Source organism: Rhodotorula toruloides, assembly GCF_000320785.1.
Source record: "Rhodotorula toruloides NP11 unplaced genomic scaffold Scaffold9, whole genome shotgun sequence".
Lineage (NCBI taxonomy): Eukaryota > Fungi > Basidiomycota > Microbotryomycetes > Sporidiobolales > Sporidiobolaceae > Rhodotorula > Rhodotorula toruloides.
This window is the reverse complement of record NW_015622969.1, coordinates 376719-390276: the sequence shown is the minus strand read 5'-3', so window position 1 is coordinate 390276 and position 13558 is coordinate 376719. Positions and strand designations below refer to the sequence as shown.

Below are 13558 nucleotides of genomic sequence, written 5' to 3'. Positions count from 1 at the left end.
CAGCGAGGTCATGGCCGCTGCACAAGTCCTCCTCGCTCGAGATGACGACCCTTGCTCTCCTTCAACAACGCCTCAAGCTTTCTTAACTTGCTGAGAAGGCTCGTTGTGCTCGCCGCGGTCATGCTACCATACGACGGCGAGCAGCAGGCAGTCGCGGCGCCGTCGACTTCGGACTGGACGTGGGATCCTCGATTCTCGCTCTACTTCAACCTCAAGACGAAGCAGTGGGCCAAGCCGCTGCCGAATGGCGAGTGGGAGTATGCAGGCGGCGCCGAACAGGAGCAAACGAACGTCCCGGAGCAGGAGAAGGACTCGAAGGACAACGGACCAAACGGCGAGGCGGACCCATACGCTGTACCAGAGGAGCAGGTCTGGCCAGGGAACGGAACCGATGAGGAGGACGAGGCGAACAAGCCGGACCCGTTCGCCAAAGCCCCCTTGCTCCGACTTGTCGTCTCGAAACGACCCGACCCGTCAGTCCTTCCACCAGCGCAAACGGTGGCCTCTCTCGACCCTTCTGAGCCCGTATCAATCGGGCGAGACAAGTCCTTCGAGCGGCGGATCCGGCTGCGCGAGCTTGCGGTCTCCAAAGTGCATGCGACACTCTTCTGGGCGCTCGATCCCGAAACGGAGGATGGAGGGTACTGGGCCATCGTCGACAATGGCAGCACACATGGCACCTTCATCAGCAGCGACCGGAGCGGGGAGGCGATACGTCTTTCTGAACCCAAGGTTGCCTCGGTTCCTCACCGTCTACATCATCTCGAGTGCGCCGCAGCTCCGTTTCTCTGCCTTGGCAGCGAGGTACTGACAGAGTGTCGCCACAGCACCATCCGCACCGGATCGACCACCTTCTCCGTCCACATCCACCCAACTTTCGCCTGCTCAACCTGCGCTGTCGCTTCCGATTCTTCCAATCTCATTCCCCTCATCTCCGCTCCTTCCGACAGCTCCTCCGGCGCGAGTCCAGCGCCCAACAACTATACGACCAAGACAAAAGAGCAGAAGGAGCAGGAGCGGAGGGAGCAGATGGCTGGCTTGAAGGCCAAGCTGCTCAAGCCTGCGTCGTCGGCGAAATCATCGGCACGACCGCCAGTCTCGCACGACTCGGCAGTCTCAGACGCAACGCCAGCACCGAAGCCGAAAAAGGCGGCTTTCGTGGACCGGGCAGCCGCGCGACGACAGCGGGACGCAGGCGCTTCCCTCCCTCCCGCCGCAAAACCCGCCAGCAGCCCCTTCTTCACCGTACCCGGCGCTTCGTCGGTTGCAACAGCTGCAGCATCGTCCGCCTCTGCGCCAAAGCCCGCATCACCGGCCAACCCTTTCGCGACAGACTCGAAGGGCGCGCAACTCCTGTCCAAGCTTGGCGGCGGTGCGAGCACTACAGCACCGAACGGTCGCACGAACGGCGGACTGGGGACGCTCATCGAGGCGCGAACGTACGCGGCAGAGCGGGAGGCCCGGCCGGGACTGGGCAGTCGCGAGCTGGTCGTCGGCGTCGAAAAGGTCGCGAACGGCTCGAACGGCGAGGGCGGCTCAGGCGACGGGAACGGCGTTAAGCGGGATTGGAGGGATGTGGGCCGGGAACGGAGTTACAAGCGGTTCAGGGAGGTGTAGCTTGTCCTGTGTCGAGGTGCGGACGGGAGTACCGCAGGGTCGCGTCTGCCGGGTGAGCGCAGCCGACCCCATTGCATCGAAAAGGAGAGTAACCAGCTGCGCTTCTGTCTCTTGTCTGGCTGAGCGAGACGTTGCGCCTCCTTCCTCCCTCTCCTCCGCCTCTCTCCTTCGCTTCGTCCGTCCTGCCCGCGCGAACCGTTTGTACCGTTTCTCTGCTCACTGAAAACACTCACAGTAGCTGACGCACGGGGACCGGCGTCCGCAAACAGCGCCGCCTGTCCGACTTCGCCTCATCGCAATCCTCTCCCTCTCGCCACTCACTCGCTGCTCACGATGGCGCAGCCGGACCTCGCCAAGGTGCTCGACGCTATGCGGCGTGCCGGTATGGACACCTCGCAGTGCAAGGGGATCATTTACGCGCCGGAGCTGTTCGACAACCTCCTGAAGAATGTGCAGACCTCGAAGGCGATGGACGCGTTTCCGACCCTCGAAAAGGCTTTCTCTACGCTCCTCACCACTCACGGCACGCAAGGTTTGATGCCGACCGGCGGTCCGACGCTCACGGAGGATACTTACCACTTCGTGCCGCCTCAAGTGCCCGTCGACAAACTTCCGGACGACTTCGACTTCAAGGCGCTCGGAAACGAGTTCTTCAAGCTCAGGCGAGATGCCGAAGCCGTCAAGGCGTACACCGAAGGCCTCGCGCGCAACCCCTCGCCCGAGTTGCGCCTCCTCCTCCGCCTTAACCGCGCGCAGGTCCACCTTCGCCTCGAGAACTTCGCTTCGGCCTATCACGACAGCTCGTTTGTCCTCAAGGAGCTCGACAAAGGCGTTACCGGACCATCCCAGGCGAGGTTGAAGGCGACTCTCCGCCTCGCTCGCGCTTTCGAAGGCATGCGTCACCTCACGCTCGCGCTCGAGCACTTCGCCAAGGTCGTTGAACTCGATGCCGGCAGCAAGGAGGGTGCGGAGGGCAAGAAGCGCATCGAGCGCAAGCTCCGCGAGACGAACGAGGGCGAGTACGATTGGCGCGAGCTCGAGAAGCAGGCCAAGACCAACATGAGGCTCGACGTCGGCGACTTTGTCGGACCGGTCAAGCTCGTCAAGATGGAGGGACGCGGTGGAGGGCGCGGACTTGTCGCTACGAGGAGCATCGAGGCGGGCGAGCTGCTCATCGGTTCGTCCCTCCAACCTTCTCAATCGCTTTTCGACGTCTCGCTGATCACTGTCCGAGCCTCGCATGTCTGTAGTCGACAAAGCTATTGTCGTTGGAGAGCCCAACCCTGCCAGCGACCCATCCAAGGCCTTCCTCTTCGGCGGACAAGCCGCCTGGCAGCTCTCGATGTACCAGTCCGCACAGAGGCTCGCCAGCCTCATCAAGGAGGATCCTTCGCTCGAGCCCTTCGTCTACAGCCTTCACAGCAAGGTCCAGCCAGCGACTTACGATCTCGCCTTCGAATCCCTCGACCACCGTCAGCTTCCCCAGGAGGACGACTCCGTCCAGCTCGACAAGATCCGTCTCGAGTCAATTTGCTCGACGAACGGGTGCGTTCTGTCCACTCTAGCTTTTCCAATGACCCTGCCAATGCTGACGGTCCCGCGCCGCTCGCAGCTTCCAGCGCTGCGGCGAGTCTCTCGACCGCGCGAACTCGGCACTCGACGCCGGATCTGGCCTGCACCTCCGCATGTCCCTCCTCAACCACAACTGCGTCCCGAACACCGTCATCCAGGGACTCCGCGACGTCAAACTCATCCGCGCGCGCGTTCCCATCAAGGAGGGCGAAGAAGTCTGCCTGCGTTACATCGGCCCGATGCACAGCCGTCGCCCCTACATCCTCGCGGGGCACTTCCCCGACGGCTGCAAGTGTGCGTACTGCCTCGACGAAGCTCTCGACAGTCCCGCCCAGGTCAAGCAGCGCAAGGCTCTCCTCGGCAGCGACACCGAACTCGGCAAGCAGGTTCGCCAGTTCAGCACCCTTGCGGACCGCACTCCCGACTTCGTGCTGTGCTTTCTCGACCACATCGCTCGCGTCGAGAGGACCTACTCAGCCCAGCGCGTCTTCCGCCTCGACCTGATTGAGGTCTACCGCGCGATGAGCGACATGTGCCTCTACTCCAAGGTGCCGGTGATGCACTTGGCGATCAAGTATCGCTTGGCATCCCTCGAAGCTGCCGGCCTCGTCGTTGACGACGAGCAGGACCGCATTCGCATCGTCGCAATCCCGTTCGAGGACGAGGACAGCGCCGTTTCGAGTCTCCTCAAGGTTGCCAGCTACTTGGCAAGGCTCGAGGGCGAGGGAAAGAATGCGCGCAGGTGGACGCTCGCGGCGTTCGATATGAGCAAGGCGCTTTACTCGGATGACTGGGACCGCTTCGTCGAGCGCCACCAAGCGGATGTCCAAAAGCTCGGCCTTAACGGCTTGCTCGAAGAGTGCAGGGTGTGACATGGTGCGTCTGCGCTCCTCTCACTCGTGGTGCCCAGACTGAGCGACGTGCTGACTTCGCTTGCGCTTGTCGCGCAGGACCTTCCTCGCTTCGACTCGTTCTCCCCTTTCCCGCTTCGCTTCGCTTCGCTTCGCCTTCTACAACGATACGCTCGCTTGATCCACACACCCCCACAGCATCACAAGGTAAGAGTGCCAGCTCAGACGAGCACTTCCCGCCGAGTTTGCTGACCTTGCTTGTCCCCCAGGTTCTCGCGCCTCGCTCGTTTCTATACAGCCACAAGTCCTCGCTTTCACCTCCTGCAATGCCGCGTTTGCTTTCTCTTCGCCCTGCATGCAGGTAGGGCAGGCTTCCCTGGCTAGAGACTCCTTCGAGAGTGAGAGAGCAGAGGCAGCTTCGCAAGCTTACCTGAAGCATTTTTCCGGACATACTGTGCGTGTCGTGTCTCCAATCAACGAGGTTGACCTCGCTGAGCCTTGCAACGTCCCCTCCTCCTCCTCCTCACCCCTTCCCTTTCGCCACTCGCCTCCGCGGACTGTCCGGCTTCGCTCTTCCTCGTCGTACGTCCTGAGCGGCTCTGTCGATGCTCGCACGGCTGCGCGCACGCCCTTTCGCGAGGACCGCCGTTCTTCACTTGCACATCCCCCTCGCCCCCTCCCCCTTGCGATTCGCCCCTCCCGCCGCTCTGATGAGTTCGCGCAGCACGACGCGCAGCGATTACCCGTTCATGGGCCTCGGCATCGACACGCGTACGCTTCAATCGACACTGCGCCATCCCAACTTCAAAAGCGTCTGCGCAGCAAACTTGTCGCTGGAGGACTTGCAGGGAAAGACGGTGGAAGAGCGGGCCATCGTGTACGCCAAAATCGCCCTGAAGCTGCACGGGACGAACTTCATCCTCGTCGCGCCCGGCGGGGTCAAGAACACCAATCCTCGCCCTGGCAGCATCGTCGAGCAGATCCCAGGCTTCACCGTCGACGAATTGCCCGACCAGTTCGACTTCTGCGCTCTCGGAAACCGGTACTTTCAGCAGGGCGACCTCGAGATTGCTGTCAAGATCTACGACGAAGGCCTTTCTCGCGACGTCGCCCCCGAAGTCCGCCTCCTTCTCCGCCACAATCGCTCGCAAGCTCACCTCCGCCTCGCAAACTTCGCTTCCACCTACCACGACAGCTCATTTGTCCTCAAGCAGCTCGACGAGGGAGTTGTCGGGCCGTCGAACGCGAGGGTGAAGGCCACCATCCGCCTCGCTCGCGCACTGGAAGGGATGCGCCACCTCACGCTCGCGCTCGAGCAGTACAAGAAGGCCCTCGACATCAACGCCGCGGCCAGCGAGGCGGTCGAAGGACTGGAGCGAGTGCAGCGCAAGATCCGCGAGAGCGAGGAGGGCAGCTACGACTGGCGCAAGCTGGAAAAGATCGCGGAAACGGAGACGAGGCTCGATGCCGGCGACTTCATCGGTCCCATCAAGCTCGTCAACATGGAGGGACGTGGCGGAGGACGCGGTGTTGTCGCGACGAGGGATATCGAGGCGGGCGAACTCCTCCTGGGTCCGTCCTCTCGACCTTCTCAATCGACTGTCAAGTCCTTGCTAACGCTCATGCTTGCCTTGCGTGTCCGCAGTCGACAAGGCTATCGTCGTCGGCGACCAGCACGACGCCAGCGACCCGTCCAGGGTTTTCCCATTCGGCGGCAACCGCGCCTGGCAGCTCTCGCTGTATCAGCTCGCCCAGCGACTCGCTCACGTGCTCAAGGAGGACCCGTCGCTTGTGCCCTTCGTCCACAGTCTGCACAGCAAGGTCCTGCCGGCGAGTTGCGACGTCGCCTTCGAATCCCTCGACCAACGTCCGCTTCCCCAGGAGGACGAGTCTGTCCAGCTCGGCACGATCCGCCTCGAGTCAATCTGCGCAACGAACAGGTGCGTCCGCTCCCTCATGCTACGTCCGATCCCCGAGCTAACGATCTCACAATCTCCACAGCTTCGGATGGCGCGAGGGGTCACTCGAGCGTTCAAAAGGCTCGACGCTCGACCCTGGGTCCAGCCTGCACCTTCGCATGTCTCTTCTCAACCATTCCTGCGTCCCCAACGCGGCTCGCGAGGAGATATGCGACGTCAAAATGGCCCGAGCACGCGTTCCGATCAAGGAGGGCGAGGAAGTCTGCCTTTCCTACGTCGATCCGCTTCACTCCCGTCGCCCCTACATCCTCGCAGCACACTTCCCGGACGGCTGCAAATGCGCGTACTGCCTCGACGAGAAGCACGACACGGCAGAACAGATCGCGAAGCGTAACGAACTGCACGACCAGACTCTCCCGAAGGTTTCGCAGATTAGTCAGCAACTCTCGGAAGGGCTTTCGCCTGAAGTCTTCGCTCCCATCCTCGAGTTCCAGGACCACGTCGCCGCGCTCGAGCTGACGTACTCGGCCGGGAGCAGCACCTTCCGTCCTCACCTTGCAGGCGCTTGCCTGTTCTTCGCCAGCATCCTCCGCAATGCCCTGTCCTTCGATGCCGCGGACCATTACACCCTCGAGTACCTTCGCTTCTTAGGCGCCATCGTCGAGGAGCACGCAGACCGCATCGAAGTCCGCGCCGCCCCAGCCTTTGAGGGCTCAGTCGCCCCGCTTGAGCTGATCTCTATCGCGGGTCACCATGCACGCGTCAAGGGCGACGTCGTCGAAGGGCGCAAGTGGTTCAGCGCTGCTGCGAAGATGAGCAGGCTTGTCCACGGCGACGACTGGGACGCGTTCATCGACCGCCATGCCGAGCATGTCCAGCGATGAGGGCTCGACCAGCTTCTTCACGACCTCAAGCCGTAGGGTGCGGCGCTTGAACGACCGCGCCAGTCGTCGCTTCGTCAGTGACCCCGATCCGCGTCGCGCATTCGCAAGGAGCTCTTCAATCTTTCCTCTTGCTCTTCGCATGCTTCGTCTGAGCCGACTCTCTGCGTCTAATGCAATCCGAATCTCGCTTGTCCTTTCGCATCGTTGAGCGGAGAGATAACCCGGGCAAGCGGAGGGAGCATCGGCATTGTCTGTCGAAGGGCGGAGGCAACGAAGGCACAGGCATCTCGCTGCAACGGTCGCTGTAGCTCGTGCACAACTCCACAATTGTTCTCTTTTCTTTGACGTATCGGCGAAGGTTACGGGCGAGTAGAGGCAAAGGTTCCCTGCTCAAAGTCGAACACAAAGGCGTCCACGATGAATGGCAATGCCTTCTCCTTGAACGCCTGATGCGCCGGATCCTTGTCGAGGTAGTAGTCGCGCTCTTGCAGATTCCGGAACGTCACGACCCAGGCGTGCTGTACGTGCTGAGAAGATTAGCGACGTTGGAGAAGGACAAGGAGGGTCAATGCACCTCGCAGCCCTTGTTGAAGCTCTCGGGAGAGTTGTTGGATCCGCCAGTCACCGATAGGTAGTTCTCCTCCGTTCCCTGGAGCTTGCACTGGTCTTGGAGGGCGAGGAAGGAGGAGGCGACAAGGTGCTTCTCCGCGTCGGTGGTCCCGTCCTTGTACTTGAAGGCGACGATGTGCGTGATCAGGCCCATCTTTGAGCCAGAGTTGAGCTCTCTGGGATCCAGCGAGTGATGTGCGAGAGGCAGAGAGGGGCTTCCCCTCCACCTCGTCCTCCACCTCGGCACAGCACAGCTTACACACCTCGTGGAACCCGCATGGTAAGCCAGACAGCTCCTTTGTCATCCTGAACGAGCAGTCGCATTGACCGCCTACCCGCTCGTCGCAGCACGGCGTCAGGAGATCGCGCATCCCGCCGGTCGCGGATTCGGCAGAGGTCGAGCGGAAGAAGCGCGAGAAGGAGCAGAAGCGGGTCGACGAGTATCGCAGTCTGCTGCAGGCAGTCCAGCAGAAGGTGCGTCTCGCTCGTTCAGCTGCTGCAGCGAGCACAGGAGGGGTCCCGACGCCGTTGAACTGATGAGGAGGAGCGGGGGGGATATCTCGCCGACGAAGGGCTAGAGGAAGCTGACGACCGGTTGTGCGCAACAGGCAGCATCCAAAGAGTACACGCAAGAAGCGCTCGACCTCACGACGCGGTTGCTCTCGTTCAATCCCGAGCTTCAGACGGGATGGGGCATCAGGCGGCGAATCCTGCTCAACGGGCTGCTCAAGGATGCGTGCGTTCGCTGCGGGGCCGTGCCACAGTCCCCGGCTGACCTGCGCTCTCGTCCACCAGTGACGCCGAGACGCGACAACGGATCCTCGAAGGCGACCTTCAGCTCACAATGGCGTCCCTCCAGCAGAATCCGAAAGTGTACTGTCTGTGGGAGCACCGCAAGTGGGTCTTGGAGACTATGCCAGATGCAGACTGGGGCTGGGAGATCAAGATGGTCGAGATGTATCTCGAAAAGGACGCGCGCAACTGTGCGTTCCGCGTCTTCCGAGCCCTACGACCGAGTCCAGCCCGATTGACGTCGTATTGTGCCGTCTCGTGCGGCAGTCCACAGCTGGGATTACCGGCGGTACCTCGTCTCCTCCATCCTCGCCCTGCCTTCCGATCCCTCCTCCTCTCGCTCGAAACCTCTCCCTCGACCAACGACCGAGTCGGAACTCGCCTTCACGACGCGCAAGATCTCTGCCAACTTCAGCAATTTCAGCGCCTGGCATTACCGAACGAAGCTGTTGACGAAGCTGTGGGACGAGAAAGGCTGGGGACCTGATGCGAAAGAGCGGTTGGAGCGAGTAGATCAGGGTGCGTCGTCCTCGTCTATGCTCAGTCGACCCGTCGTCATAACCTTCTCCGTTCTGCTCGGCCACAGAGTTCGAGCTTGTCAAGCAGGCAATCTGGTCAGATCCAAACGACCAGAGCGCGTGGCTGTATCACCGGTGGCTTCTTGGCGAAGGTGTGATTCGTTTACAACTAGCCGAGGATTTTCGGATGCTGACAGCCGCGTCCTGGAGCAGGCACGATGCCCCTCGTTCGGCGAGAGATCGAGGGAATCGACGAGCTACTCGAAGAAGAGCCCGACAGCCGATGTGCGTCTGTTCCCACTCGCCTTCGCAGTCGTTATTGTACGCTGACAGGTTCCTGCCCTCGCAGGGTGCCTCGACTCGCTCGTCCACTACAAGCGGCTGCTCGTCCGGCTACTCGAGGCAGAAGGTGACGCGACTCGGTCTGAGCGGGAGGAGCTCAATCTGGCCTGTGTCGAGATGCTCGGCAAACTGAAGGAGGTGGACCCGATGCGGAGAGCGCGGTATCAGGACTTATGTGCGTCGGTCGTCCCTTCTCTCGCGATTTGGGCACTGCCAACGCTTCCAAGCCCCGCCAGGTCTCCAGATCTTGCCAGCACGACGATGAACTGTAGTGCGCCACTGAATCGACACGAATGGGCATCCATTGCGGTCCGCTCGCTTTCGTTCGCCTTTCGCCTCTATTGGCCTGAAACTGGCAAACGCCGTGTCTGCCCTGCCTTGGCCGGCTTCCGTCGTAAGCGTCGAGACGCGGGAGTGCCAAACGTCCTAGCAAGCGTACTTGTTCGAGGCAATCTCGCCTTGAGAGGGTTGTCCTCCGTCACTCCCTGCCGCTTTCATCCTTCCCCACCTTGCTGCGCTGTTAGAGCTCTCTGCTGCCTGAGCAGTACTGCTCATTCGCCCGTCGCTCGTGCAATCCGCCCCATCTAGCCACGAACACCCACCTTCACCTCATCAGTCTCGCGCGACCCCACCGTCTCGACACGCTCAAGCACAGCCAGCGACAGCATGAACGGCTCGCGCGGCAAGCTCACGCAGCCGCTGCGTCCAGTTGGCCGCTACAGGCCAGGGAAGGCGCCTGTTCCTGTCGCTTCAGACGACGACTCCGATGAGGAGGAACAGCAGCAGCAGGTCGAGGGGGAAGGCGGCGCGGACCAAGATGAAGCGGACGAGCAAGTGCAGGAGTTCTCTGCTACACGGCGAGACACTGCGCCCGCCGGGAGAATCAACGTCGCCCTTCGCGAGGTCGAGGTTGACAAGGCGGGTAAGGTCAAGGTCGGCGGCAAGGACGAGGTGGGAAGAACAGAGATGGAGAGCAGTGAGGGAGAGTACGGTATGTCTTCGCCATCGCTCCATTCCGTCAGTCTGGTCAGCACGAGGAGGGTACTGACTTTTGGGAGCCGGTTCCTTCCTTCCACCCTCCTCCTCTTTTGCAGAGACGGACAGCGAGGAAGAACGCGCTGCTGCACCTACAAAGCCGACTTTCCGACCACAAGCTTCCGCTGCCGCTGAAGAAGAGGTGAGGATTCCTCTGCTTCGCCCCCTCGTCCACTCTGGCTGACCTTCTGATTGAGCAGGATTCGAGCGAGTACGAGACCGATTCTGAGGAAGAGGAGCCCCTGAAACCGATCTACAAGCCTGTCTTCGTTTCGAAGTGAGTGCACTCCCGGTCTTCCCCTCACAGAACTTGCTGACCATTCTTCCCGCAGACGGAATCGCGACACGCTCGCTGAGAAGAAGGAGCTCGACGCCGAAGCTTTGGAGGCGCAGCGGGAAGCTGAGGAGAAGAAGCGACGAGAGGAGGCGAAGGCGCTGGTCGCGGAGAGTATCGTCAGGGAGATCTCGACGAGTGCGTTGCTCCGCTGCTTTCTCCTCACGGATATGCTGACCTAAGATCGATCGCAGAGGAAGCGGAGGAGACGCACCCCGACGTCGACGACACCGACGGTCTCGACCCGGAAGGCGAGTTCGAGGCGTGGAAGTTGCGCGAGCTGATGCGGTTGAAAAGGGACCGCGAGGCCCGCTATGCGTGTGTACCCATCCTCCCGGAGCTCGCCACGAACCCTACTAACCTTTTTCGCGTGCTAGACTCGAAAAGATCCGCGAGGAAGTCGAGGCTCGTCGTGCACTTCCCGAGGAGCTGCGTCTCAAGGAGGATATGGAGCGCGCGGACAAGACGAGGAAAGAGAAGAAGAAGGGACAGCAGGTCTTCCTGCAGAAGTACCACCACAAGGGTGTCTTCCACCAGGTGCGTGAAGCGCCGGTCAGATGCGAAGATCTCGCTTGAAGCTGACGCTGCTGGAATCGATCAACGTTACAGGACCTCGACATCCTCAAGAAGCACGACTACACTGCGCCGACGGCATCGACCATCACTGACGTCTCCTCCCTTCCCGCCGTCATGCAAAAGCGCAACTTCGGCAAGGCGCATCAGACCAAGTACACGCACTTGGCCGCTGAGGATACGAGTCGGACCAGTGGAGGGTGGGGAAAGCCGTCGGGTCCTGGTGGCGGAGCGGGCGGAGGAAAAGATGGCGGATGTTTCCTGTGCGGCGGGCCTCACGTGCGTCTCCCCCTCTCGCTCTCTTCACGGTCTCTCTCTGAAGATTCATTCGCTGCAGCTCAAGCGCGACTGCCCGCAACTTAACGAAGGCGCCTCGACCTCCGCCTCTGCCTCAGGCGCCAACTCCTCGGCCGCACGAACAGGTGGCGACGCTGGCTGGGCTGCTCGTCGGCCTCCTCCACCATCCGACGACCGCTTCGCACCAGGCGGAAGCAGCGGACGACGAGGCGGGATTGGCTATGGACGAGGAGACGACGACAGGCGAGGCGGAGGAGGCGATAGGCGGAGGTCGAGGAGCCGGGAGCGAAGAGATCGGAGTCGTTCGCCGCCGAGATACCGCGACTACGATCGAAGCGATGGAAGGGAGAAGGACCGGTACGGCGGGCGAAGAGACGAGGATTACTCTCGCTCGTCTGGCTCGGGACGGGACGACCGCGACCGCGACAGGGACTACCGGCGGCGCAGCAGGAGTCGCAGCAGGAGTCCTGGGCGAGGCGAACGAGGCGGATACAGCGGGCGGGACAGGGACGAGCGCGACCGACGGGATCGAGACGACAAGCGCAGGCGACTGGATTATTGAGCGGAGTCTTGAGCGTGCTTACTGCAACTCGCAGCTGTCGTCTAGCTTCTGTGTACGCTCACTTCGACGAAAGGAAGACAGCGCGTGCTTGCGAGTTGAGGTGGTCAAGGTTTCACGGTCTGCACAACCGAAACTACTATACAGATACATCGGGTCGCTGCGTCGGGGAGATGCCCTGGCGTAGCACAGTTTACTGCTGCGAGGGGACCTGCAAGAGAACGTTGCCGCCTCCAGGCAAGTAGGTGACGTTGCGGCCCTGCAAGCGCGGGAAAGGTCAGCGTAGCGCTCAAGACTCGGCAACGGCTCGTGCTTACGTTCGCCAAGGTGCCCGCAATCTCCTTCGACGCCTCGATCCGCCTGAACTGAACGAGACCGTCTCCCGCCTTTGACAGCGCCTTCGAGATGATTGTGGCTGCCTCGGCTTCTCCCTCGGCGCGGACGACGGCTGCCTGACGCTCTTGCTCGGACTGCACTCAAGAGCGGTCAGTCTGGCGCTTCGAGGAAGGAGGTCTCCGCAGGACAACTTACCCGCTCGACGATGAACTTGGCACGCTCAGCCTCTGCAGGTGGCCAAGTGACGCGTTAGCTAGAGTCGCAAGGCGCAAAAGCGAGCAGTAGGAGACGCACCCTGCTGCGCGATCTGCTTCTGCTCAACGGCCTGGGTGAAGTCCTTGCCGAAAGTCATGTGGGTCTGCGCACGACAATGGTGAGATTGTGCGCCCTCCGGATCGAAACAGATCCGCACGCACCAAAGAGACATCCTCGAGGATGATGTTGAACTCGCCAGCCCTGCGCAGCAAGTCCTCCCTGATCCGCGCGCTAACGACCTCCCTCTGGGTGATGAGCTCCGCCGCATCGAACTGCGCAACCGTCGCCTTCAGGACCTCGTTACCGATGGAGGGGAGAACACGCTCGTCGTAGGTCGTGCCGAGCGAACGGTAGATGGTTGCGAGATGGCGGATGTCGGGGCGGAACATGACACGGAGGGTGAGCGATACGGTTTGCAAGTCCTTCGAGCCGGTCGTCGTCGAGATGTTCTGCACACGAACGTGTCAGTCATCACTTGGAAGCAGTCAGGCTAGTAGGTCGAATGCACCCGAGGCTTGATGCGAGTCTCCATCAGGATCGGACGCTGCAGCCAGGGGATGAGGAAGTGCGTTCCCTCGTTGATGGGCTGCGAATAGGGAAGCCGCTGTCAGCCTCGTCTCGCCGACAAGTCAGTCTATCCATGCGGGACGCACCTCCTCCTTGACACCCGAGAAGCGGTCGAAGAGGATCGCACGGTGACCACCCGGAACTGCGGGACGGCCGTTCAAGAGTCAGCCTCGCGCTCTGAGCACTGTTCCGTCTTGCTCCACCGGCCCAGCCGCAGGCAATCCGTCCAGCTCCATCGGATCGAAAGGGTTGCGCATCGCTGCCGAAGCGGCGACAACTCAAGCTGGACGCCGCCTGACGAAACGCAATGCCTCCGAGACCCTTGCGGACCATCACTGCACCCGTTGCAATCCACCCTGAGCCCACGATGGCGGCGACTGACCGTCGTAGAGACTGGCATTGGCGAGCGAGACGCCGATGAAGGCGGGGACGGCGAGGCGGCTGAGTGCGTTGATTGCTGCCATCGTTTGAGTGTTTCTGGGTACTCGTCAAGCAGCA

At 61.6% G+C, this 13558-nt stretch overlaps 7 protein-coding genes across 7 annotated transcripts; 5 read left to right on the top strand and 2 right to left on the bottom strand.

Moving 5' to 3' along the window:
* Positions 1-120: 120 nt before the first annotated feature.
* Positions 121-1617, top strand: RHTO_08086 (Forkhead-associated (FHA) domain containing protein; the record flags this gene model as incomplete). The annotated part of the gene is made up of 2 exons (XM_016421740.1): positions 121-767; positions 828-1617. 2 exons carry the CDS (start codon positions 121-123, stop codon positions 1615-1617), a joined length of 1437 nt encoding a protein of 478 aa, XP_016273852.1.
* A 333-nt stretch (positions 1618-1950) lies between these two features.
* On the top strand, positions 1951-4061 carry RHTO_08085 (TPR and SET domain containing protein; the record flags this gene model as incomplete). Its single annotated transcript, XM_016421739.1, has 3 exons — positions 1951-2794; positions 2868-3162; positions 3230-4061. The coding sequence occupies 3 exons, from the start codon at positions 1951-1953 to the stop codon at positions 4059-4061; spliced, it is 1971 nt and encodes a 656-aa protein (XP_016273851.1).
* Positions 4062-4750: 689 nt separating this feature from the next.
* On the top strand, positions 4751-6843 carry RHTO_08084 (TPR and SET domain containing protein; the record flags this gene model as incomplete). Its single annotated transcript, XM_016421738.1, has 3 exons — positions 4751-5612; positions 5686-5980; positions 6042-6843. The coding sequence occupies 3 exons, from the start codon at positions 4751-4753 to the stop codon at positions 6841-6843; spliced, it is 1959 nt and encodes a 652-aa protein (XP_016273850.1).
* Positions 6844-7202: 359 nt separating this feature from the next.
* On the bottom strand, positions 7203-7606 carry RHTO_08083 (stress responsive A/B barrel domain containing protein; the record flags this gene model as incomplete). Its single annotated transcript, XM_016421737.1, has 2 exons — positions 7203-7361; positions 7418-7606. The coding sequence occupies 2 exons, from the start codon at positions 7604-7606 to the stop codon at positions 7203-7205; spliced, it is 348 nt and encodes a 115-aa protein (XP_016273849.1).
* Positions 7607-7729: 123 nt separating this feature from the next.
* RHTO_08082 (geranylgeranyl transferase type-2 subunit alpha) lies at positions 7730-9369 on the top strand (the record flags this gene model as incomplete). The annotated part of the gene is made up of 9 exons (XM_016421736.1): positions 7730-7732; positions 7801-7926; positions 8061-8188; positions 8248-8435; positions 8512-8763; positions 8831-8914; positions 8976-9047; positions 9112-9279; positions 9341-9369. 9 exons carry the CDS (start codon positions 7730-7732, stop codon positions 9367-9369), a joined length of 1050 nt encoding a protein of 349 aa, XP_016273848.1.
* Positions 9370-9770: 401 nt separating this feature from the next.
* On the top strand, positions 9771-11905 carry RHTO_08081 (microfibrillar-associated protein 1; the record flags this gene model as incomplete). Its single annotated transcript, XM_016421735.1, has 8 exons — positions 9771-10095; positions 10199-10281; positions 10340-10416; positions 10472-10611; positions 10668-10791; positions 10851-11010; positions 11083-11325; positions 11384-11905. The coding sequence occupies 8 exons, from the start codon at positions 9771-9773 to the stop codon at positions 11903-11905; spliced, it is 1674 nt and encodes a 557-aa protein (XP_016273847.1).
* Positions 11906-12095: 190 nt separating this feature from the next.
* Positions 12096-13524, bottom strand: RHTO_08080 (prohibitin-1; the record flags this gene model as incomplete). The annotated part of the gene is made up of 8 exons (XM_016421734.1): positions 12096-12161; positions 12220-12372; positions 12434-12465; positions 12533-12596; positions 12655-12942; positions 13002-13079; positions 13147-13202; positions 13443-13524. The coding sequence occupies 8 exons, from the start codon at positions 13522-13524 to the stop codon at positions 12096-12098; spliced, it is 819 nt and encodes a 272-aa protein (XP_016273846.1).
* Positions 13525-13558: the final 34 nt, after the last annotated feature.